This window comes from Felis catus, chromosome A3 (assembly GCF_018350175.1).
Source record: "Felis catus isolate Fca126 chromosome A3, F.catus_Fca126_mat1.0, whole genome shotgun sequence".
NCBI lineage: Eukaryota > Metazoa > Chordata > Mammalia > Carnivora > Felidae > Felis > Felis catus.
The window spans coordinates 58,654,335-58,681,262 of record NC_058370.1 but is presented as its reverse complement, the minus strand read 5'-3'; the positions used below and the strand labels follow the sequence as shown (position 1 = coordinate 58,681,262).

The 26,928-nt window shown below is 40.8% G+C and overlaps 1 protein-coding gene across 11 annotated transcripts in view; it reads right to left on the bottom strand.

The window, feature by feature from the left end:
• RFX8 (regulatory factor X8) overlaps positions 1-26,928 on the bottom strand; it is a 262,472-nt gene that overhangs the window by 31,682 nt on the left and 203,862 nt on the right. For 8 of the 11 annotated variants that reach the window (XM_045054051.1, XM_045054050.1, XM_045054049.1 and 5 more), the window contains 3 exons: positions 25,258-25,381; positions 14,552-14,613; positions 13,369-13,455 (listed from right to left, as the gene is read on the bottom strand). In XM_045054051.1, the coding sequence (XP_044909986.1) occupies positions 13,369-13,455; positions 14,552-14,613; positions 25,258-25,329 (221 nt within the window). In that variant the 5' untranslated portion in view covers positions 25,330-25,381. The remainder of the gene's footprint in view (positions 1-13,368; positions 13,456-14,551; positions 14,614-25,257; positions 25,382-26,928) is intronic. The other 3 variants (XM_045054053.1, XM_019827009.3, XM_045054054.1) reach the window with 1 other exon arrangement.

Below are 26,928 nucleotides of genomic sequence, written 5' to 3'. Positions count from 1 at the left end.
AGGGGATGCTTTGAGCAAATTAGATCGTCCAGTGTTTGCGAGCTTAGGAGCGTTACCTGCTTTCAAAATCTTTTCCAAGCAAGGGTGCAGTCTAGGATATAATTCTCCACATGTATGTTTCTTGAACTGCCAGGCAGCAATCAGGTAATGCGTTATTTTTTTTAACCTTAACACGTTCTAACTAGCCTTGAAAACCATAGGGTGGACAGGGCCAAAAAGCGGGTTGCAACTTGGATACCTTATTAGTACCTAAGAGTTAGGCCCTCTGGGGCTCATCAGAGCCAGGAAGGCTCAACTCCTGCCCTGTGCCATGGCTGCACAAACAGAAGGAAAAGAAGCCCTTCTCGGGGCTAGAGAAAGACTCTGAAGAAGCTGCTGGTGTTCTCTCTGACATCATTAGGTCTGTGGTACCCACAGTTGCCAGGCTGACAGCTCCCTGTGAACTCATTCTCCTCCAGGGTGGTGTGGTCTGAAAGACGAACCTTCGCCTTTCTGTTTTGTTGGCACAACTAGCCAGCTGTGGACCCACAGCCCTGGATTCCACAGGCTCTGGGGCCCACCGAGGCAGCCCCCTGGGCTCTTGAGCTGGCAGAAGAACAAAGGACTGAAGAACAAAGGCACGGAATGTAGAAGGCACAATTTTAGAAGCTTTTTAAAGGCCTTTAATATCTTAAGTTGGAAAAGCTGAGAGAGAAAGAGAGAGAGAGAGAGAGAGAGAGAGAGAGAGAGAGAGAGAGGTGGGCAGAGGTTTCTTGGGGGAGGAATGAGGGCAAGGGTTAGTTTCCATATTTCCTGAAGGAAATATGAGACTCTATACAGTTGATTTCAGAATCTACATTAGGTAGAATGGGATTCATCTATTTGCAAAATGACAAAAAAGTTTTCCTTGGGACATATTAACGGGGATTTTGTCTGAGAGGTAGAGAATAACAGTGAATTAATCTGGGGTTGTTTCTCTAGATGTGACCATAATACATGCATGCATGTTCTCTCTCTCTCTCTCTCTCTCTCTCTCTCTCTCTCTCTCTCTCTCTCTCCCTCTCCATTCCCCCCTTCTCCCCAGACAATAATAAAGCATTTTATACTTTGGCCTCAATTCTGCAGTGAGTTTCTAGGTCAGCAATTATACCCAGCTCCAAGTCTCAGTCTGGATGCCAGCTAAACAAGATTGGAATCTGGGGAGGCCTATTCCCTGTAAAATTATGTTACCCTGGAGAGAGGAGCAGGAGGGAAAATGTTCTGGATTTTGTGAAGGGGTCCTTTTCATATGGTACACACTGCATATTTATAGTCATTTTTCTTTAAGAAAAAAAGCCTCAAACTTTTCATTTGCTTTGAAAATCAAACCTTGGTCTCTGCTTGGTTCAGGGTAGACGCTGCCTCAGCAGTTTTTTAGCGAAATTCAGTGCAAGTCCCGCCCCACCCCACTGCAAACGAATGTTGTTGACACGCTGAAATCCCCAATGTGCTCCTAGGCTACCTATTTAAGTGTCCAGTTAAGGGGATCATCAGTGCCATAGTCCCTGGCTCTGGACCATGTCCTCCTGCTGCTTCTGCTTGCGTGGAGGGAGGGGTGACATGGATGGTGTCAGAGACCTGGGCATCATAGTTTCTATACTGATGGGCCTTTGGAGGTGCAACATGGAGGACATAAGGAGGAGATAAGGGCTTATTTTGAGACTAATTTAATTTAATTTATTTTATTTTTAAAAACATCTTTTTAATGTTTACTTATTTTTGAGAGAGAGAGCACATGCAAGCAGAGGAGAGGCAGAGAGAGAGGGGGACAGAGTATCAGAAGCAGGCTTTGTGCTGACAACAGAGAGCCTGATGTGGGGCTTGAACCCAAGAAGCGTGAGATCATGACCTGAGCTGAAGTCAGATGCCTAACTGACTGAGCCACCCAGATGCCCTGAGACTAAATTAATCTTAATTAGATTATTACATGCTTCTTTGTAGTGTTGGGGGATGATGGTGAAGAGGAAGCAGAATCCCCCAAAGCCAGCCCTTTGCTACCATCCCTGGTTCCTGGCCAAATCTCTCAGTGCTGATGCTTTTATTGGCGTTTCCATTTCTTTCCTTAAAGCAAGGTCCAGAGGGGAACAAAAGACAAACAGGATGCCATGGAACAGCGTACACACAGTTCAATGACTCAGAGGCTTGTTGCTGGGTTTGGAGTACACTCCACTCTAAGATGCTCCTAAGAAGGCATACTCTTACAAAAAAGGGAAAAAAAAACCCCACAATGACAACAACAACAAAAACCAAGAATTCAGATTCCTATTTTTCTCTTTGGCAAATGTTCATAAGAAAGTTTTTGTAAATCAGGCCTGCTTCACTGGGGCATTCAACTTTTGGGAACTACGAATACACTCCTCTGTGGTTTGCTGGGGGTTCCCCCTCTGTATTTAACACCGGGTTGCGGGGGGAGTCACGTTTTTGATGGCAAATGGAAAGAGGTGCCTGAGTAGCCAGGCAGCCGGCTGCCCTGAGCCCACTGGGGTTGAAGACTTCCAGGTGTGTGGGGTCTGGGGCTCCTACCATTGTATGCTTCCTGGCTCGGTTAAGGTAATGAGGCAATTTAAGCTCTCCAGAGGAAGATGAATGTGCAGGAGAGTGCTTTGAAATAAAGACCTGAACTCTGTGAGAAGAGAGAATGGGCTCTTGAGCAGAAGAAACAATAGGACATCTGGAGATATGACCTTGAGAAATGGGCAGATTTCTGTGGGGATACTTCATGGGACCTGTCATCATGTAGGATTAGGCCGGACTTATTATCGGAAATTTAAACTTTTAAATGTTTTTATTTATTTTTGAGAGAGAGAGAGAGCAAACAGGGTAAGGGCAGAGAGAGGGAAGCAGAAGATCCAGAGCGGGCTCTGTGCTGAGAGCGGAGATCCCAGTGCAGGACTTGAACCCACGAACTGTGAGATCGTGACCTAAGCTGAAGTTGGACTCTTAACCAACTGAGCCATCCAGGCACCCCTGAAATTGAAATGTTAATTGAGGTAATTGTAGATTGACAAGTAGTAAGAAGTGATTTAGAGAGCTTTCTAATCTGCCTAATTTCCCCGAAGGGTAACATTTTGCAAAACTACAGTACAATATCACAACCTGGATATTGACATTGATACAATTCACTGATCTCTCTCAGGCTTCCCTAGTTCAACTTTAACTCATTTTTGTGTATATTCAGTGCTATACACTTTTATCACCTATAGAGATCTGTGTATCCATCACCACAGACAAGATACAGAACATTCTCCTGATCGTAAGGATCCTTGTGTTGCCCCTCCATAACCATATCCCTCTCTTGCTTCTTCATTCCCAGGTCCCTGACAACCACCAATTTGTCGTCCATTTATTTTTTTTATTTTTATTTTTAAAGTTTATTTATTTTGAGAGAGAGAGCAAGCAAGCTTGTGGGAGGGGCAGAGAGAGGGAGAGAGAAATTACCAAGCAGGCTCTGTCTCTGTCAGCACAGAGCCTGATGCAGGGCTTGATCCCACAAACTGAGATCATGACCTGAGCCAAAATTAAGAGTTAGACACTTAATCAACTGAACCACCCCGGTACTCCTGTCTTCTTTTTAAAAGTTGTGTCATTTCAAAGTGTTTTATCGATGAAATCATAAGGTATGGAACTTTTTGAGACAGGAGTTTTTTTCATTCAGCATCTAGAGATTCATCCAAGCTATTCTATCAATAGTTTGTTCCTCTTCGTTACTGAGTAATATTCCATGGTATAGATGTACCAGAGTTTGTTTAAACATTCACTTAATGAAAAATATCAGGACTGATTCTAATATTTGGCTATTATAAAGAAAGCTGCTACGAACATCAATTTACAAGTTTTTATGTGGATATAAATTTTCATTTGTGTGGGGATAAATGTCCAAGAGTACAATTGATGGTTTGGATGTTAATTGTATGTTTAGTTTTATTAAAACTGCCACACTATTTTGCATTCCTACCACCAATGTATAGAGTGATCCAGCTTCTCTGAATCCTCACCAGCATTTGGTGGTGTTGCTGTTTTTTTATTGTAGTCAATCTGACAGGTGTGTGTTTGTATTTCACTGAAGTGTATTTTGCATTTCCATAATGATTAATGACACTGATCATTCATGTGTTTATTTGCATATATCCTCTTCAGTGAGAGGTATAGTCTTTTGGTCACTTTTTAAAAAATGTTTATTTTTAGAGAGAGAAGGAGGGAGAGAGAGAGAGAGAGAGAGAGAGAGAGAGAGAGAGAGAGAGAGAATGGGGGAGGGGCAGAGAGAGAGGGAGACACAGAATCCAAAGCAGGCTCCAGGCTCTGAGCTGTCAGCACAGAGGCTGACATGGGGCTTGAACTCATGAACCGTGAGATGATGACCTGAGCCAAGGTGGGACGCTTAACTGTCTGAGCCACCCAGGCTCCCCTCTTTTGCCCATTTTCTAATTGGATTTCTTTCTTTCTTTCTTTCTTTCTTTCTTTCTTTCTTTCTTTCTTTCTTTCTTTCTTTCTTTCTTTTGAGTTTTGATAATTCTTTTTTTTTAACGTTTATTTATTTTTGAGACAGAGAGAGACAGAGCATGAATGGGGGAGGGGCAGAGAGAGAGGGAGACACAGAATCGGAAACAGGCTCCAGGCTCTGAGCCATCAGCCCAGAGCCTGGTGCGGGGCTCGAACTCACAGACTGTGAGATCACGACCTGAGCTGAAGTCGGACGCTTAACCGACTGAGCCACCCAGGCGCCCCGATAATTCTTTATGTATACTAGGTATTAGTCCTTTTTCAGATATGTAGCTTGCAAATATTTTCTTCCAGTTTGTAGATTGGCTTTTCATCCTCTTCATAAAATCTTTCACAGACAAAATTTTTAATTTTGATGAGATCCAACTTATTAGCTTTTCCTTTTAAGGACTGGGGCTTTGGTGTCAAGTCTCAGAATTTTTGCCTAGCCTTAGGTCCGAAGATTTTTTCCTATTTTTTTAAGTTTAATATTTTTATGGTTTAAAAGTAAGTCTATGTGGGGCACCTGGGTGGCTCAGTCAGTTAGGCGTCCAACTTCGGCTCAGGTCATGATCTTGCAGTTTGTGAGTTCGAGCCCTGCGTTGGGCTCTGTGCTGACAGCTCAGAGCCTGGAACCTGCTTCAGATTCTGTGTCTCCTCTCTCTGCCCCTCCCATGTTCACGCTCTGTCTCTCTCTGTGTCTCAATAATAAATAAACGTTAAAAAAATTTAAAAGTAAATCTATGATCCATTTTGGTTTTTTGTTTGTTTCATCTATGTTCCATTTTGAGTTAATTCTTGTATAAACTGTAAGGTTTAGTTGTGAGGTTCATTTCTTTTCTCTTTCTTTCTTTCTTTCTTTCTTTCTTTCTTTGCATGTGGCCATCTAGTTGTTTCAGCACCATTGATTGAAAATCTAGTTTCCTTCCACTGAATTACTTTTGCACTTTTGTGAAAAGCCATTTGAGCATATTTGAGTGGATCTATTTCTGGATTCTCTATTCTGTTCCATTGGTCTGTGTCTGTGCCTCCACCCAAACCACACTGCTGTCTTGATTACTATAACTACATACTGAGCCTCAGTATCAGGTGGCGTTTCCTCTCACTTGATTTTTCTTTGTCAAGATTGTTTGAACTATTTTAGGGCCTTGCCTTTCCACATAACTTTTAGAATAAGCTTGTCTATGTCTACAAAAAAAAAAAAAACCTTGCTAGGATTTTTTTTTAAACAACTTCATTGAGAGATAATTCACATACCATACAATTCACTCATTTAAAGAGTACAATTCAATGTTTTCTTCATATATTCACAGGGTCATACAATTGTGCAGAAAAGAGATAACATAGCAGTATTGAGACTGCTCTCCTTAGAAAGTCACGCTTGTAAGATTGGCCCTAGTCTGGAGTCTGGGAACTTGGTTCCCAGGGTGTTCTCAGTCAACAGTTAACTGATAAGAGTGGTTCCCTGTGCCTAGACTGTTTGTGCAAACAATATAGTTTATGTTGAATAACCTACTTTAGTTTTGGGGATCTGTCATTTTGGCACATGCTAGGAAGAATGTGCTTATGACCATCCCCCAATAAAATCTTTGAGTGTGGAGTCTCATAATGGGCCTACCTGAACAGAAACATCACACATGTGTTGCTGTTATTTGTGTTGCATAGAGGAGTGCACTCTGTGTGACCCCTCATGGGAGAGAAAGAGCATGTGGAAGCCTGCATATAGACGCCTCCAGACCGCTGCCTCTTTTCGCCTTATGACTTGACTGTGTATTCTTACTATATCTCTGTAGTAGATTTTAGCTATGGGTATGAATATATTATTTTGGTCTGCCTGGTTTATCTGTTACCACTGGGGGTCCCTGCTGGTGCTGCCTGAGGGAGCTGGAGGGCTTTTCCCAGACTGGGTGGGGGATTGGTCTCTGTGGGGCAGGGGCTCCCTCTATTGGTGCTCTCCAGCTGCCTCTAGGTGGAGTGGGGACACAGGCTTCCTGGACTAAGCCACTTGCTATAGCTGGGTCTCCCTTGACAGATTAGCTCACACTCCTTATTGTATCTCATGGTGGAAAAGGAGTGTCTCAGACCCAGAGAGTAAGGAGAGTGCTTCCCCTAGCTGTTTATTTTTGGTGGGACTCCCTCTTGCTGCCCCTTGACCAATATTATTAGAGGAATGAGAGGAGAAAAGAATCTACCTGGATGCCTCATCTTGCTAGGTAGTGGGTTGGGAAACAGTGGGCCTGGATGAGTGGGTAAAGATGTAGGATGCCCTATCACTGTGTTGATTGTGCAGCCCTGGGGTCCCCAACCAGCTCATTTTCTTCTTGCCACTTTTTAGAGTTTTTCTTTGTTTTCTTCTTGCATTATTTCCAGGGTTCATAGTTGTGCTTAGCAAAAAGAAATTGATCTACACCATCTTGTCCCAACTAAAACTCTCTACCATCATATTTTGACTCATCATATTTTAATTTGTTAGGCACAATCGTATAATCAAGGATTCCAATCACTGATAACATTAATTTATAATATATACATGGTCTGCTTTCAGGAGGTTTCTGAGGCAGCTAGAATGATGAATAGGGAACAAGATAGTGTAGATTCACTTTTCCTTGCTGCTTCCCTGTAATACAAATAAATACCCCAGAAATTTTTCAGTGGATCATGATGCAAGGGCTCTGAATGCTGGAAAGAAGATGGGACTGCCTAGAGAAGCGACAGTGTGGTGAGTGCCCTGGGTTTTCTTTTCATGTTCCATGCATATCTGGACTGGATACTGGAGAGACCTGAAATCTAGACTGTCAGCAGACATAGATATAAATCCCAAGAAAAATCTGCACTCTCCGAACAAAGAACTAGGAGAGGGAAATCTAATAGAGACCTAGAGGGGGCTACAGCCCTTGCTCTTGGAGTATGGGCTGGCCACCCAGTCCGACCACAGTGGCAGCCTCAACATCCTGGTGGGCTGAACCACCCCCAACTCCACACCCGGGGCACTGACAGGTGGGCTGATCTGCCTGCATGGACAGTATTGAATCCTCTGGCCAACTCAATGGAGCACAGAAGGGCAGGCATTCCATCCATAGGAGCAATGCCAGCAGAACCTGGGTGTTTCCCTGACTCACGCCAACTGGCAGAAAAGGACTCAGGCCCAGCCACTCTGGTTGTCTGCATTCCCCACAGAAGGTGGCCCAGGGAAGCAGCTTCAGCCCCTATAGGTAGCACTAGTAGGGAACTGATCAGAAGACCTTGTAGTGCCAAAAGAATGAAGCAGACCAGAGCAGCATGCAAGGGTTCTGAAGACTAAACTGTCATTGGAACTACAGCACAAAAAAATAGACCAGAACTTACATGCTAAACCTAAATAGGGTGACTGTCTGCTAAAGTAGAAGATTTAAATAGGATCAAAACTCTCTAACATCATAACCCAAGTGCTCATGATACAACAGAAAATCAATAGAAAATGTCCAGGATACAATAGAAAAATACATAGATTGATGGGTCAGAATAGAAGGTCCAGTAGTAAACCCACACACATATGGTCACTTAATTACAACAAAGCAACTAAGAGTATACAACAGTCTCTTCAATAAGTGGTGTCAGGGAAACTGGACAGCCACTTGCCAAAAAATGGAACTTTCTTATGCTACGAAAATTGAATCAAAATGATATGAAGACTTGAATGTAAGACCTGAAATCATAAAACTAGAAGAAAACATAGGTGGCGAGCTCCTTGACACCAGTCTTGGCAATGACTTTTTTGAATTTGACACCAAAAGCAAAGACAACAAAAGCAAAAATAAACAAGTGGGACTACACTGAACTAAAAAAGTTTCTGCACAGCAAAGAAAACCATCAACAAAATAAAAGGCAACCTACTTCATGAGAGAAAATATTTGCAAGTCATATATCTGATAAAGGGTTAATATCCAAAATATATAAACATACAACTCAATAGCAAAAAAAATTAATTTAAAAATGTGCAGAAGATCTGAATAGTCATTTTTTCCAAAGAAGACATATAGATGGCCAACAGGTACATGAAAAGATGCTCAGCATCACCAGTGATTAGGGAAATGCTAATCAAACCACAATGAAATACAACCTCTATCACACACCTGTTAGAATGGCTATTATCAAAAAGAAAAGAAATAACAAGTGTTGGCAGGGATGTGGAGAAAGGGAACCCTTGTGCACTGTTGGTGGGAATGTAAATTGGTGCGACCACGGTGGAAAACAGTATAGAGGTTCCTCAAAAAATTAAAAATAGAAATACCATATTATCCAGCAAATTCACTTCTGGGTATTTATCCAGAGAAAATAAAAACACTAACCCAAAAAAGATATCTGCACCCTTATGTTCATCACAAATTGCTTACAATAGCCAAGCTATGGAGACAAACTAAGTGTACATTGACTTTTGAATGGATAAAGAAAATATGGTGTGTGTATTCCACACAATGGAATAGTATTCAGCCACAAAAGAGAATGACATCTTGCCATTTGGGACAACATGGATAGCCCTTGAGGGTGTTATACTAAGTGAAATAAGTCAGAGAAAGACAAGTATTATATGGTTTCACTTACATGTGGAATCTAAATTTTTTTTAAAGCCAGAGGTGCCTGGGTGGCTTGGTCAGTTGAGCAGCTGACTCTTGATTTCGGCTCAGGTCATGATCTCATGGTTCATGGGATCAAGTCCCACACTGGGCTCTGTGCTCACAGCGTGGAGCTGCTTGGGATTCTCTCTCCCTCTCTCTCAGCCCTTCTCCTGCTTGCATGTGTGCTCATGTACACTCTCTCTCTGCCTCAAAATAAATAAATATACATTTTTTAAAAAATTAAAGAAAAACACAAATAAACAACAACAACAACAAAAAACAAACCCAGAAAGCATAAAACTAAGCTTATAGATAAAGAGAACAGATTGGTGGTTGCTGGGGGTGGGGCAGAGGGCCGGGGATGGATAATTGGTAATTTGTACCTTTTGACTCCAGTTATAAAATAAATAAGTCCTGGGGGTGTAATGTACAGCTTGGTGGCTATATTAATAATACTGTATTGCATATTTGAAAGTTGCTAAGAGAGTAAGTTTTAAAAGTTCTCATCACAAGGAAAAAAATTATGTAACTGCATATGGATGTTAACTAGATTTACTGTGATAATCATTTTGCAACATATGCAAACATCAAATCATTATTATGTTGTATACTCGAAAAGAATGTGATGTTGTATGTCAATTATATGGGAGGGAAGGAAGGAAGAGAGAAAGAGAGAGAGAAAGAAAGAAAGAAAGAAAGAAAGAAAAGGAGAAAGAAAGAAAATCACCCATAATACCAAGAATTAGATAAGCCACAATTTGAATGAGAAAAGACAATAAACTGACACTGATATTAAAATGATTCAGATATTCGAATTATCTGACAATGATTTTCAAGCAGTCATTATAGAAATGCTCCAACCAGTAGTTATAAATTCTCTTAAAGCAAATGAAAAAATAGAAAGCCTCCACAAAAAAATAGAAGTTATAAAAAAGAACCAAATAGGAATGCTGAAAAATAAAATGACCAAAATAATAACCATAGACATAATACCATGAAAAAATCATAGATATGATAAAATAAATACATCAAAGTCAAGAGCAATATGCTTAAGAGTCACATTGAATGTTTACTATGTGCCAGGTGCTGTTTCAGGCATTTTCATTGTATTAATTCATTTAATCTTCATAAAATACAAATCAGAAACACTACATGATCCAGTAATTCCACTGCTGGATATTTACCCAAAGAAAGAAAAGATAATTTGAAAAGATACTTGCACTCCAATATTTATTGCAGCATTATTTACAACAGCCAAGATATGGAAGCAACCCAAGTGTCCATCAATTGATGAATAGATAAAGAAGATGTGATATATATACACAATGGAATATTACTCAGCTATTAAAAAGGATGAAATCATGTGATTTGCAATGACATGGATGGACCTAGAGGGTTATTATGTTAAAGTGAAATAAGTCAGATAGAGAAGGAAATGCTATATGATCTCACTTACATATGAAATATGAAAAACAAAACCAATAGGGAGGCCTGGGTGGCTCAGTTGGTTAAGTGTCCAACTTCAGCTCAGGTGATGGTCTCGTGGTTCGTGAGTTCGAGCCCTGCGTCGGACTCTGTGCTGACAGCTCAGAGCCTGCAGCCTGTTTCGGATTCTGTGTCTCCCTCTGTCTCTGCTCCTCCCCCACTCACACTCTGTCTCTCTCTCTCAAAAACAAAGATTAAAAAATTTTTTTTTAGAAAAACAAAACAAATGAATAAACAAACAAAAAGCAGAATTGGACCTATAAATACAGAGAACAAACTGATGATGCCAGAGAAAAGGGCATGGGGTATGGGCACAATGAGTGGAGGGGAGAGGGAGATATAGGCTTCCACTTATGGAACAAATGAGTCACATGGATTAAAGGTACAACATAGGAAACATAGTCAATACTATTGCGATAGCATTGGATGGTGACAGATGGTAGCTACACGTATGGTGAGCACAGCATAACACAGAGAAGTTGAATCACTATGTTATCCACCTGAAACTAATGTAACAGGTGTGTCAACTATACTAAAGTTTCTAAAAAATTAAAATAAAAAAATCACTTCCCAGCTTAAGACTCTCCAGTGTCTCTCTATCACACTCAGAATAACATCCCAGGTCCTTGCCAAGACTTATAGGTCCCACTTCTGTGTTCAGATTCCTCTCTTCCCACTCTTCTGCTCATTCACCAACCTCCACGTCCAGACTTTCTTTCTGTTCTTTGAATTCATTCCTGCCTCAGGCCCTTTGGGCTTGCTCTTTCCTCTGTCTGCAATACTTGTCCCTCAGATATTCACTTGGCTGACTCTTTTTTTCATATTTCTGCTCAAAAGGCATCTTCTCAAGGAGGCTTCCCATGACCCTGTTTTACTGTCTTCAGATAAATCTTGCTATTGTCCCTTCTTTATTGTCTTACATCTTCCCCACTAAGATAGACAAGAGGGAGACCTTGTTTATCTTGTTTACTTTTTCATCCCCAGTAACTAGAACAGGGCCTGACTTATTGTAGGAACTCAAATATTTGTTGAATGAACAAATAAGTGAATGATGAGTTCCATAGTTTTCATTATCTGAAAACCAGAGAAATGAAGTTTTTATTTCGAGACCTAACTTTGTCACACATGTCCTTATATAAAAGATACAATGAAATAGAAGACATTTTCACCCGTATATTTCATGGATTATTAACAGCAATATATCATTTATTATATTTCTGCATCTAAAATATATATTTAGTATTTCTAAAAATGTGGAATTGGTAAGGAGGTTACCTTAGATCTTAGTGCTTAAAAAATATCTCTTAATTGGCCAAGACTGTATAAAGTTTATTAATTATTAAATATTAATAAATATGTGTTGAGCATGAAAAGCACCCGCTGCTGGGCCTATGTCATGGATAAACCAATGTTACCCTTGTTCTTACCTGTGTCCCTGACAGCCTTCCTTTTCCGTGCTGAGGATGAAGCCTACTTCTTTCCCCATAAAGACCAGTTCCAGACCCTCTCTCTGTGACATCGACCCAGAAACCTCAGGACACTAATGGCCTCTAAGTGCTGCTGAGCAACAGCCATGTCATGCTGCAGGGCTCTCCAAACTGCCTGCTGGGTGCCCTGGGGCAAAAAGACACAAACTCTAGGCCTAGCCTTTGAGGAGCATACGGGTCAGCAAGCGGGAGAATACATTAGCACAAGGAAAGCTCTAACCCTAACTGAAATAAATCTCCTATCTATTCCCTTCCCTAACTTCTCTATTTTTTGTTGATGTAATTTTTCCATCTTTGTGACTAATCGATGAATAAGACATTTAAGAGGAAGAGCTGGTTGGAAGAAGAATGTGATGACTTTATTTGAGGTTAAGTTTGAGGTTTTGATGGGACAGGCCGGGCTGAGTCATCTGTGCTCCCTTCTATTGACATGGACTCAACCAACTGAAGACACTGCCTTGGACAGATCTTTCTGATCCGCCTCCTGTTTGGTCCAGGTGCTCGTCTGAATGAGCTCCACAGCTTCAGAACCATCTGTGGGCTGACTCTCTTGTTCCCAAGCTAGTCGGGGATGGCTTTGGGGGTAACACTTTGTGCAGATTCTACCTACTGGTATCATAGATTGAAATAAGGAAGTCAAGAGGCAGCGATGATTTGGAGGGAGATTAAAAATTTAGATTTTTACGTACTAAGTATGAGGTGCCAGTGGGTCATCTACGTGGAGATGTCCAGTAGATAGTCCAAGAGGAATGGCTGGGAGGTGGGAGAGAAAGGTCCATCAAAAATGACTCAGGGGAGGAGTCATCTGTGAGGGCATGGTGATAGGTGACAGATAAAGAAGGATGAAATATCTTGGGGCCAAAGATTGGAAGAGCACCACTGGTTGGGTCTCAGGAAAATGCCTGCATATCAGGGGAGGAGAGATAAGGAGACTCAGAGGGATCGCTCTGGGGAAGAAATTGGATGAAAAGTTCTTGAGAGCTAAAGGAAGTTTTAAGAAGTGACCAATTCCATCAAATTTTACAGGGAAATTGAGAAGAACAAAGATGCACTCAATGAAAAATTGCTCTGGCAATTGAGATGATACTTATAATGAAAAGTATCCAAGAGAATGAACTGGAAATGCCTTTCTCTGGCCAGTGATGTTGCCAGAGACTGATTTACTGCCCACATCAAAGCCATGTTGACGTGATGTGTGTGTTTCCATCCTTAAGAAGGATTAATAGTGCAACACCCAAAAAAAAAAAAAAAAAAAAAGGCAGATAGTGACCCATGACCAAAATACCTAAATGACAGATACTAACCTGTGATCCCTTTTTTCACCCAGAAGGTAGCAATACTGGGCATAGAAGAAAGAACTTCTCTTGATACAGATTCCATCATAATGATACCTGAAAAATAAAGGTTGTCTTAAAGATTATGTCAAACCACTGACATGCTTTACAGAAGCTACACAATAGGTTCGCTGATGAAGACCTGAAGCTCTTCTCGGAGTTTTATCATTTACTCCATCTATTAGCTCTGTTATGTAGACAGATTCATACTACTTCATACACATCAGCTTTGAAACAGGCTTGCAAATGTTCCACTCTTCTTCCCCAATTTAGGACACTCTGGTCTTAGAGAGATGTGACAGGGAGAGGCTCCTGCTGTCACTGCCATGAACGTTTTTAAAGTGAAGGGTAGCAATACCAATGTTCCCTGTACTGAGAACTGGACTTGAGCTCTCAGAAACCCAAGAGGGAGGAGGTTCCTTCTCTGCAGCCCAGGCACTTTGCTGAGCTGGGAAACTGTAGCTGCTTGTCTAGGCTCAAAACAGCAGGACAAAACTTTTTCAAATTAACTATTACCCAGTGTTTAGTTTGGCAAATGCTTCGGCTGTCTTCATTCCCTCATGGGTAGCAGGCCCCTTTCCTAATTTGGCTTCCGTCCCTTCTCACTGATTTCCTGATCTCACTGATTTCTCCTATTTTTCTTCATTTAAAAGAAACAACAAATAACAATAGTAATTGAGTGACAATTATAACCCGATGCACCTGATAACACTGGAATTTCCTTTTGTGTTAAAAATACATAGAACGTAGGTACCTGGTCTCTCAAAAATAATTCAAATATGCTAATTAGATGAGGGCTTAGAAATTTTACTTCAAAGAGTAACTAAAACAGTTCTATTGCTCTCTGCGTGTAATTATTTAAATATTTCAACAGTTAGACATTTATGTCAAAACACTTAAAGTGTTCAAACAAGAAAACATACTGTAACTTGCATATTTTTAACAAAATCACTAAGAAAACAGAAATGAACACTTCATTCTAGTATCACCTAAATTATTCCAGGCACTAGGATTTCATTTGAAGTATGAGAATTCTCTGGTAAGAGTTGATATTTATAGTTCATTTAGTTTTGCATTTTTTGTCACCCATTTTTTGATTTTTCAAAATGTTTGTCTTTTAACATTTCAAATAAAACAAAAATGATAAACCTACCTGGCACTTCCTCTCGTGCCTAGCCTCCGGGTACCAAGATCAGGAAAAACCAAACGCACAAGCTGAAAGAATAAGCCAGATTTAAAGCTGGGATTTGAAAATATAGAAATAAAACTTACAGTTTCTTTTCTTACAATGTTTACATTGTATTTCCTCTTTTTATTATAAAGAAAATATATGCAAATGAAATTTGGAAAAATCAGACAAGCATCAAGACAAAAATATACCATTCAGAGGAAACCACCATTTAAGCCCCAGTGTGGTTCCTTCTAGCCTTTTTTTCAAAGCTTCAATATGTGTATGTACTCTGTGGGTGTTCATGTGAAAGAGTTAGCATGTGTGCAGTTTTGCTTTCTACTTTCTCCCCTCCCCTTTGTATCATAAACATTTCCCCTTGTCATTAGGAATTCTCTAAAAATAGGGTTATCAATAGCTGCATAATAGTCCATCATGTGAGTTGCCATGATTTTACTATTTTCCTCTTTTTCCAATGTGATAGTCATTTTCACTTTTTACTATACTATTCATTTGTTTACTTATTCTTTTTCGTTTTAAGGTTTTGGTAGCAAATGCTATTAAAATATTGAATAACACGGCTACTTCTGACTCAACTTCTCATGTCCTAGTTATGTTTTTGATGTGTTTTATTAGCACTGATATATGTTTATAATCAATTACATTAAAAAATAGAAGTCTGTTCCATTTTCCTTATTAGAAGAGGTCCATGACATGCACGGTATCCAAGTGCACGTCTGTTGAAAGTGGAAATCCTGGAGCATGGTGGAATTAGAAAAATACAGAGCATGGAAGGCACAGTGTTTTGAGCAGTCAAGTAATGATTTCTGCTATTTTTCTACAATCCCCGCCATAATCATTCAGCCTCTTTTTTCTGTTTAGTTTCTTGTGACATCCCTCTTTATTTTTCTCTTAATTTCCAAGTAGTAGGATTTGACAATGTCTAATGTTTCTCTGGTCTGGTTCCAGCCCTATCAGTTCCTACCAGAAGCCACCCAAGCCCGGGAAAGTGGGGGGAGGAGGAACAATGAAGAAATAGGAAAGGCAAATCTTACACAACTGAGCATCAAGGTTGTGGGGCCAAACTGAGAGGTTCCTTCAGGGAAGGGGGACCAAAATGTGCAGATGAAGAGTAAATGATAGGAGATAAAGGAAAACATCAGCAAAGTCTAAAAATGCAGAATTAGGGGCCAGAAATTCCTACTTTCAACTACAGATTCTGAAAATCCCATCACCTCTTAAGAAACTCACTTAAAACCTTCCCTATATATTTAGTTGTAAAATAGTACTATTTTAGTTGTAAAATAGTAGGTTTTTACAACCTTTTAGGTTCTTTAGTACCTAAAAGAATGGTGAGATTCAAGGCTCTGGGAAATAATCTGGTGTTTTGGAGGTATAAACAGAAATAAACAGAAATAAACAGTTGTCTGGCAGCATAAAAATCTCTACATTTTATTTGAGTAATACCAACCCCAGACTATCCTCTGATTCCATTTTATGATCAGATACACCAGTTAAAATGTAAAAATCAACTGAGATGATTATTTCCAAAAAATGTAGTAACTAAAAAATGTATATTTAATACATAGACAGCTCACATAAATTAATGGGAAAACAACAATATCTCAATAGAAAGTGGTCTGGTGATAACACGTACCCACAAGATACATATGGCCAAAATGCATGTAAAAGTGCTTATCTTCCCTAATCATCCAATAAGTGCAAGTTGAAACAGCTAAATACAGTTCTTAACCAACAAATTTCCTAGGTCAAAAATATTAGGGATTTGGGTACAAATATCAGGAACTACCATGAGGGTTGGAATTGGTTACAATTGTCTAGAATCTCTCCTAGGGAAGTTACCAGGTACAGATGGAGACTAGAAAAGAGAAACAGCATAAACAACCTAAACTTCCAATAAGGGAAATGGTTAAATGAATTCTGGAACATCCACAAAGTATTTTGTACCATTATACAATATTTATTTTAAAATATTTTAATGTGAAAATGTTTACGATATTCTGAGAGATAAATAGGCATGTAATCATAAAAGGTAATTATTTCTTGAGTGCTTCCTATTTGCTAGCACTGCTCCATTCTTTTTACATGAGTTCTCTCATTAATTTCTTAAAAACATCTCATAAGGTAGGGACTATCATTAACAATATGAATTGCTTCATTTTACAGTTGATGATGTTGAGGCACAAAAAGATGAAATAACTTGCCCAGGGTTAGACCTAATTAGGTGCATTCCAGGCTTAGTGCTGTTAAAAAGCATACCATATTGCAAAATCAACAACACAAGAAACAAGTGTTGGTGAGGATATGGAGAAAAAGGATCCCTCTTGCACTGTTGGGAGGAATGCAAACTAGTGCAGCCGCTCTGGAAAACAGTATGGAGGTTCCTCAAAAAGTTAAAAATAAAATTGTCCTATGATCCAGTAATCACATTATCAACAATATTTACCCCCAAAATACAAAAACATGAATTCAAAGGGATACATGTATCCCTTTGTTTACTGCAGCATTATTTACAATAGGCAAACTATGGAAACAGCCCAAGTGTCCATGGATAGGTGGACGGATACAGAGATGTCATACACACACACATACACACACACACACACACACACACACACACACACACACTGGAATATTATTCAGCCACAAAAAGAAAGAATGAAATCTTGCCATTTGCAACAACTTGGATAGAGCTAGAGAGGATAATGTTAAGCAAAATAAGCCAGAGAAAGATAAATACCATATGATCTTACTCATATGTGGAATTCAAGAAACAAAACAAAGAAGCAAAGGAAAAAAGAGAGAGGAAGGGAGAGAGAGAGACAAACCAGAAACAGACTCTTAACTATAGAAAACAAACTGATGGTTACAAGAGGGGAGGTGGGTAGGGAGATGGGGGAAATAGGGGATCAGAATTAGAGAGTACACTTATCATGATGAAAAAAAGATTAAAAATTACACCGTATTGCATGCTGTCTACCCACCTATCCATCCACCTCTGTGCACACTCATCCATACATCAATATTCCAATCCATCCATCCACGTAGTATCTATACAACAGGATGAGGCATGAAGACAACAGACAACAGATAGCAAAGCGAATTTTGAGACACACATCTTATGGGACTTGCATCCTCAGGCATTTAGCTAAAATTGGGTTTTAAAACCCTAAAAAGTCCTCAATTCAAATCACTCATGAGGTAGAGAGAGGAGGAGGTGTAAGGGGATTTCTTATGGCAAGACCCTCTTATCTGTGAAGGGTGTGTGGGACAGGATGTGGCTCAATCACCTCAGGCCTAGCAGAAGGGGATTCATGATTCACTTGAAGAGCTCTTGGTGAGGTCCCTGCAGTTAGCATCTGGCTATGGCATAGGACTCCTTATAGACTACAGATGGGCTGGCCAGTGGACTTGGTGGACAGGCAGAGGAGAGTGACTATCACCCTGGTTTCAGCCGTCACACCCATAGTCTGTTCAAGCCAAGAATGGCTGAGTAGTTCCCATAGCGAGAAGTTGTCAGCAAAAGAGCTGACATGTGGGAGAGCCCAGATTCTGCCCAGCAAGAGGCCCCCAGGATGGACAGTCAGGCTTCCAAAAGAGTTGTTCACCAAGACAAGGGAGGCATACTAGAACATTCCCATGGTCTGCTCTGAAGAAGCCACCAAAGGGACAAGGAAGCCAGAGTCTGCCTGGCCCCCAAAGTGTGAAGCTGAGCAGAAGGAACTTTCTAGCCATTTTTTTCCTTCCCTGCTCCCAGAGGGGTCAAACCATCCCCAGCAAGTTTCAGGGAGGAGGGGTAGGGAGGGAAGGGGAAGCCCCCATGCCTAGTTCTCTGCAGGGAAGAAACTATCCTGAAGGAGCTGGGGAAAAGTTTCTACTTTAAACTCAGTTCAGTCTGGGTGTTATATAGAACTGGACATTCTAAGCATCAAACTGATATCATGTGGTAAATTAAGAGTGACAACAGTGCTCTGTACCACCCAAGGATTTCTAGAGAGGTCATCCTGCCCACTCACATGCTCATTCAGGAGTGAAGGAAGAACCACCCATTGAGCAGGTTCTAAGCACCACGGGAAACACAGACAAAGTCACTGTGTGATTAGTCCCTCAGCTCCTGCTGGTCACGTGTATGTGCATGTATGCACAAACATGCAAATAAACTGTGCATGTGTGGCTACATCTGTGGACAGTGAGGTTATGCACTGTTTATTTTCCTCTTTTTTATACAGTTTTCTCTAAATTTCACATTTTCTATAAAGGGACTATAAACTTTTATAATCAGAAAAACTCAGTAAATGTTGTTTTTAAAAGGGAAGTCAGTGTTCTGGAAATTCCCTAACCCATGTGAGGTTATCACTTGCACCAAGAATGAGCATTACCCATCATATGCCCAGGGTTGCCAAAAAGAGCAAGAAACATTCCGACATCTGCACAGGAACTTGATGTGGAGTCTGGAATCAACTACATTCCCGGGGGAGGAGGGAGGAAATGAGAATTGGGTATTTTGTTGTTTCTCTTGTAAACATGCTTTGGAATCATATCCTTTTCCCCTTCCTCTCCCTTGTCCATTAGTCAAATTCAGGAGCAAGTGTCCCTTCCCAACTCAGGCTCCATTGAGTGGCCCATTCTTCAGGCAAATTCCCAATGAGAACTGAAAGTTAGTACCTCAGGGTCTTGAAGAATGGATTCTAAGGCAAGTATTAAGATGAAAAAGGCTAACTAAATACCCATTACCACATACTGGGGTCTCTTTTTAACTTTTCCTTTGGAATTCTCTGCAGTGAGACTACCCCAGAGGGGAAACCACTTACAAGAAACGTTGAAAAAGATTTTGAAAAATAGGCTTTGATTTCTTAGAAAAGGCAGCAGAGATCTTACAGAACTCAAACATGTCACGCTCAAGTCATGCCACTTCCATCTGATTAAGCTGCTGGGCAGGTAGAGAAGGAAAACGCTGCAGAGCCAGGGTACCCAGAACTGACCCCCGCTTGAGGAAGGGTCCCCAGCTGCCAAGTGATGAAATGGCAAAATGTGGGCTGAATGATAAGTTAGCCGAGGGAATTCCTGGCTGGCTGGAAAAGCTTACTCAGGGACACCTAGCAAACATAATGTGTACTCAACATCTTACATGTGCTTATATCACTTTTATTTACTGAGCTGGCAATGAGAGATATACTCTTCAAATATGTGAGCTTCACCAGGTTGAGAAGACTGGATGACCTACAAGATTCAAGATACTGGTAAATACAACTGCAGATTGCAACTAAGAAGTTGAAATATAGGAATAAGGGAGTGGCTGCTCCTGGGTTCAAATGGTTGCCTGCATAATGACAATAATCTGAGAGTGACAATATTTTGTATCTATGTAGAGTATTTCACAGATTACAGAGAAGTTTTGGAAGGCCTAATTTTAATTCACGTGAAAAAATACTTAAGGGTTATTTTTGTTGCCCACAAACTTAAAATGAAACCAACAGAGTGACACGGAAAGATAAAAGCCAATAGGAGCCCTCCTTTCAGCTCCCCCCTCCCCCCCCCCCGTAAAAGTAAGAGCCCTGTCTTCTGAGCACTCCTAAGACACCGGGCTGTACCCTTGGGGCTATCTACTTTTCAAGAAGAACATCAATAAATTGAAGTCATAACGAAGCAAGTGGGCAGAAAGGTAAAAATTTGGGAGCCAGGAGAATTCAGTGTGGAGAAGAAAAGACTGGGAGATATAAAACATTGTCTCAGATATTTGAGCAGCTGCCACATTAGAAGATTCTCCTACGCATTTTATTATTATCAAAAGTGCAGGATTTCCACCAATGACTGTGAGTTTCAGGGATGAAGCTTTTTGGATAAAGGAGTGGATCTAAAAATGCCAATGTTTTGGAAATAACACTGGAATCCACAGAATTGCTTGTGGGAGGGTAACCTGGAACAGCCATTTTGGAAAATAGTTTGGCCCCATCCCCAGACATCACAGCCACACACCCCCTTACCCTGCAAGGTTCATTCCTGGACACACACACCCAAGATAACATCTTCATGTGCACAGCAGGAAACATACACATGAATGTTCACAATAGCAAAAAAAAAAAAAAATCTGGAAACAACCCAGATGCTCATCAGTAGAACAGTGGATGAGTAAACTGTGAAATATTACACAATGGCCAATGAATCTAGATAAACCTTAAGATAATATTAAGTGGACAGAGTCCCAAAAGATGACAAATAACATGATACCACTTTTTTAAAAAGTTAAGCCACAAAAATTAAAAATATGCTTTTTAGAATATACATATGAAATAGATTAGACAAAGAAAGTTAAATACCATATAATCTCACTTACATGTGAACATAAAAAAATAAAACAAAACAACAACAAAGAAACAAATTCACAGATGCAGAAAACAGGTTGGTAGTTGAAAGAGGCAAGAGGCAAAGAGACGAGAAAATGGGTGAAGGTGGTCAAAAGGTTAGCAAATACATATAAATGCACTATAACTCTTTTTTAAAAAGCAAGGTGATGAGGAACAGGTTGATGGTTCCCACCAGTGGGGCAGGCAGGGAGATAGGACATGGGACCACTGGTAATGTGGTTCATTTGTGGTGGTGATTTCACAGATGTTTACCACGTTGTTAAAAAGGAACTAAATAATCAGATGGAATAAGGCCATGCATGGATTCATGATGACAGTGTGTCATGAACCAATTCAATTCTGTCCATCTGAGGGCCACCGAAAAGAAGAAGAAGGAATGAAAAAAAGGAAAGAATGAAGGGAGGAATGGAAGATTTTGAATTGGCATCACTGTCGCCCGTGAGCAAGCTCCTTGTCACCCACATCATTTCAGCTCAAGCCAGGTGGCTGCCCAAACTGGTATGGTTGTGCAGGTTGTGAGCTGCACCAAGGTCCCTGATAGGGAGTTGAGTGGGTTTTCATCAGCCTGTGCTCTGCTTGCCAAGCAAGATCCTGGGGAAGGACTGTGTTTGCCCAGAGGAAAAGCACAGAAATGTGCTGCCCCATCACCCAGCTCTAAGCCCTGTGGCTGTCTCTGTCCAGAGAGGGCATTTTGTTCTCATAAAAAGCTCCACCCAGAGGTACTTTCAAAGGGATCTTGCACTGGGTGTGGAATTGGACCAGGTGACCTCTAAGGTCCCTCTGAACTCAAGGATATTTTTCAGGGAATAACAAGTGGAGAGAGGTCTGACTCACAATTCAAGAGACTAGATTTGACACTGTAGGGGAGCAAAATTTGCCACCCCAAAATGGGTCTCTTTAGTATGTGGATTATTTTAGGCCGATTATTTTTAAGAAAGAGAAAACTCAGGAAGAATCTTTGACCTTTCCCCTAAATGCATAAAAGCATTTAGAGGATCTGCTGTCCTCTAAGGGAGGTATCACCATAGATAACTACAGTATAATATTAACTAGGTGTGGAAGACAGGGAGGAATTTAACAAAATTTGTTTGTTAAAATTCTTCTATCATTTATATATGGCCCAGCTAACATTTGTTTATCAAACATTTACTCTTTTTCATCTTCCTGTGAATTGCATTCTTTTCCTTTTGAGGTCCCACATTCACACCCCCTTCTCCTTAGCTCTGGGTGGCATATAAGCCTCAATTGCCTGACCATAGGGAATCCTTACACATACATAATCAAGTTTGATTTTCTCCTGTTAATCTGTCTCTTGTCAATTTAAATCTTAGACCAACCAAAAGAACCTGAAAGAGTAGAGGAAAATTTATTTGCCCAAACACGGCCCAAGCATTGCAACTAGCTGTGGGATCCTCAGCCTTAATCACTGTTGGTTTGTTTTCTTGACCTCTAACGCTGCTTGCCTCGGCCGATGGCTGTGACACAAGACAAAGCATTTAAAGATGCCAACTGTTTCCTCCCCACCCACATGTCCTTCCTGCAGCCCTCTCTTGCCAGACTGTTATGATGTCGGGCACTGGGGCAGGAGCTCAGGTCCAGCATCATGGGAAGCACCATCCGAACAGCTAAAATGGGAAATCAGGAAGTCAGTGAAGGAAACCGGCTTCTGGGAAGGGGCATGGGGCAGGCCAGTGGAAAGGAGCAGAGTCCCAGTGGTTTAAGGATATACCAGAGAGAAAGTAAGAAGATACCTGGTGACTTACAGTCTAGTTGTGGGCTGTCTGAGATGGGAACCCCATCAACCACACATGGCAACTCTGCACTTGAAATGTGGCTAGCCCAAATTGAGATGGCCTGTACATGTAAAATACGCACCTGATTTTTGAGGCTTAGCATGAAGAATGAAAAAGTAACTCAACGATTTTATAATACAGATTCCATGTTGAAATAATATTTTAAATATTTTGGGTTAAATTTTAAAATAATAAAAATTAATTTCACCTTTTAAAATACTTTACGGGGCACTTGGGTGGCTCGGTCGGTTTAAGCATCCAACTTCGGCTCAGGCCATGATTTCTCATGGTTTGTAGGTCAGATTCTGTGCTGATAGCTAGGAGCCTGGAGCCCGGAGCCTGCTGGAGATTCTGTGTCTCCCTCTCTGTCTCTACCCCTCCCCCACTCACATTCTGTCTGTCTGTCTCTCTCTCAAATATAAATAAACACTAAAATTTTTTTTTAAATAAAATAAATAAAATACTTTAAAAATGAGGATACTAGGGTATCCTAAATTATATCTATGTCTCCCATTACATTTCTGTTGGGCAGCACTGGACTAGACTCTGTGAAACCCAAACTTTTTATTGTAGGATTTTTTTTTTCTTTTTAAAAATTTTTTTTCAACGTTTTATTTTTATTTTTGGGACAGAGAGAGACAGAGCATGAATGGGGGAGGGGCAGAGAGAGAGGGAGACACAGAATCGGAAACAGGCTCCAGGCTCCGAGCCATCAGCCCAGAGCCTGACGCGGGGCTCGAACTCACGGACCGCAAGATCGTGACCTGGCTGAAGTCAGACACTTAACCGACTGCGCCACCCAGGCGCCCCTTTATTGTAGGATTTAATGAGATATCCTTTTTCTTTAAAAAATTCTCCTTTTAACTTGTTTTGAGTTGGTGTCTGTCTATTCCTAAAAACCAGATAGAAAAGAGCCTTGGACATAAATACAACTTCATGATTGGAAGTTATTATTGTTAATTTTTTTTTTTAATTTTTTTCAACGTTTATTTATTTTTGGGACAGAGAGAGACAGAGCATGAACGGGGGAGGGGCAGAGAGAGAGGGAGACACAGAATCGGAAACAGGCTCCAGGCTCCGAGCCATCAGCCCAGAGCCTGACGCGGGGCTCGAACTCACGGACCGCGAGATCCTGACCTGGCTGAAGTCGGACGCTTAACCGACTGCGCCACCCAGGCGCTCCAATTGTTAATTTAATAACAATTAAGTTCCATGATTCTATTAATTTTTTCCATCAACAAATCCTATTGGCTCTGTTTTCCAAATATATCCAGAATTTGACCCCTTCTCACTGCTACATCCCTGTCCACTCCCTGCCACCTGGGCTCTTTTCACCTCCCTGATTTGACCTCAAGGTCCTGAGAACCATCCTGGTCCTCTCTCCCTGTTCTCCTCCCTCCAGCTGTTGCAGCCTCTGTGCTGCTTAGGCTCCTTCTCCCCGCAGGGCCTTTGCCCAAGCTCTGCCTGTGCTGCTCTCTGTTCGTATATCCACATCCTCACTGCCTTATCTCTTTGAAGTCTGGACTCAAATATTACTTCTTTTAACATTTTTTAAAAGTTATTTACTTGTTTTGAGAGAGGGAATGAGTGGGGAAGGGGCAGAGATAGAAGGCCACAGAGGATCTGAAGCCGGCTCTGTGCTGACAGCAGTGAGCCTGATGTGGGGCTCAAACTCATGAACTGCTAGATCATGACCTGAGCCAAAGTTGGACGCTTAGCCCACTGAGCCACCCAGGTGGCCCTCAAATATTACTCCTGAGGGAAGCCTTTCCTGTTTGTCTTCCCTAAAATTACAACTCTTACACACACACACACACACACACACACACACACACACACACACACACACTCATCTCCTTTGGCTCTATTAGTCCCCTTAGCATTTATATTATCTAATATACTATGCATTTTATATTATTTGTCTCCCCTAAGTGTAATAAATTGACTAAATTGACTAAGGGCAGGAATTTTTCTTTGTCTTGCTCATTATTGTATTCCCAGCATCTAAAACAGTGTCTGGCACATAGCAGCTTCTCAATAATATTTGTTGTATGTGGAGGGTCTCAGAGAGACCATCCTTGTGCTAATAAATCTTTGCTCTATATTATATGGTCTACACAAAGCTCCTGACAGAGCCCTTAACCTCCAGAAAGGATATTTAAAAGTGGCTCTTGGAGTTTGTGTGGTGCTAGATGTTGGCATTTCTGTGCAGGGAATAATGGCCCAAAAAACCTGGCTGAGTATTTGGAGCATTTAGAGCTGCCATTGTTGTTCTTTCTTAGGCATCACCCCACTCCTTACCTTTCCTGGCTTCTCACTATTAAGTGTGGACAAGGGACAGAATGGCTTTTCAAAGAAGATAAAGAAGTACATTAACTATCTGGTTGGCTGCCTAGAGTGAAGCCAATTATTCCCACTGAGAACCCAAATAAACTATGGTATTTCCTCACCAATTCACCTGCACACATTTTTTTTACTCAATGAATACTCTTTTTTTATCTTTACAACCTACCTTCCCAAATGTGGCTGGATTGACTTGGGTCTGAGTATTGTGACCACAGGTCTCCACATAAATCTCATACATCAGGCAACGAGGTACACTGTACCCTTCACAAATACAGAAATTGTCAACCAACCTGCGGGGAGAGGAAGACAAGGCAGAGGAAATTGGCATTGGTTTTTCTAAAGTAGGACATTTTGATAAGGATCAATAGTCAAACACAAGTGTGGGATCCAAGGAAATGAAACCTGTTTAATTCACTGAATGCAAAGGCTCACCAATCAGCATCAATAACATACCTTTTTGTTCTCAGCCCAGAGTTAAATATATTGATTGTGGGCCTTTATTTTTTTATTAGGTCTTTAATTTTAATTCTAGTATTATTAACATACAGTGTTATATTAGCTTCAGGTGTACCATATGATGATTAAACAATTCTATACATGAGTAAGTGCGTATCATGATAAACGTAGTCTTTGACCCCATCACCTAATTCACCCATCCTCCCCTTTGGTAACCATTAGTTTGTTCTCTATGGTCTGTTTCTTGGTTTGTCTCTCCTTTTTTTTTTTCTTTTGCTCATTTGTTTTGTTTCTTAAATTCCACATATGAGTGTAATCATATGATATTTGTCTTTCTTTTATTCTGCTTAGCATTATACTCTCTAGATCCATCCATGTTGTTGCAAATGGCAAGATTTCATTCTTTTTTATGGCTGAATAATATTCCAGTGTGTGTGTGTGTGTGTGTGTGTGTGTGTGTGTGTGTGTATCACATCTTCGTTATCCATTCATCTATCGATGGACACTTCAGCTGTTTCCGTAATTTGGCTATTGTAAATAATGCTACAGTAAACATAGGGGAGCATGTATCTCTTTGAATTAGTGTTTTTATATATTTTTGGTAAATACCCTGCAGTGCGATTACTGGATCATAGCGTAGTTCTATTTTTTTTAATGTTTATTTATTTTTGAGAGAGAAAGAGAGACAGAGTGAGAGCAGGGGAGGGCAGAGAGAGAGAGGGAGACACAGATCTGAAACAGGCTCCAGGCTCTGAGCTGTCAGCACATATCCCAATGCAGGGTTCGAACTCACGAACTGTAGATCATGACCTGAGCCAATGTCAGATACTTAACCGACTGAGCCACCCAGGTGCCCCTGGGTAGTTCTATTTTTAACTTTTTGAGGAGCCTCCATACTGTTTTTCATAGTGGCAGGACCAGTTTGCATTCTGATTGTGATCTTTTAATTATCAATATGGTGGATTTTTATTGTCGTTTTGTTTTGTTTGTTTTTTGGTTTGTTTTTGTTTTTGGCATGTAGGAATATTAAAAAGAAGCCCGAATTATTGGCTCATCAGACACTTGGCTCAGCAGCCAAGATCTCTGTAGCTAAAAAGTGGGAATTATGTATTTGCTCTATCACCCCTGCAGGTGACTGCTGGAGCCAGCACAGCCTGCCAGTCCCTGTGTGCCTGTGACCCAGGGCACGTGTGTGACGCTTTGCCTCCGTCCTCCAGTTGTTTGCACAGTTTTTAAACCTGAGTCCTGTTGGTCAGGCCACTATATTTTGATCTTTTAAACTGAGATGAGATATAAAATACAAGAAACCAAGAGACAGAGAGGCAGTACACTTTCACTCTTCAGCTGAGTGGCATTTATGTGATCTGCTGCACCCTAGGCC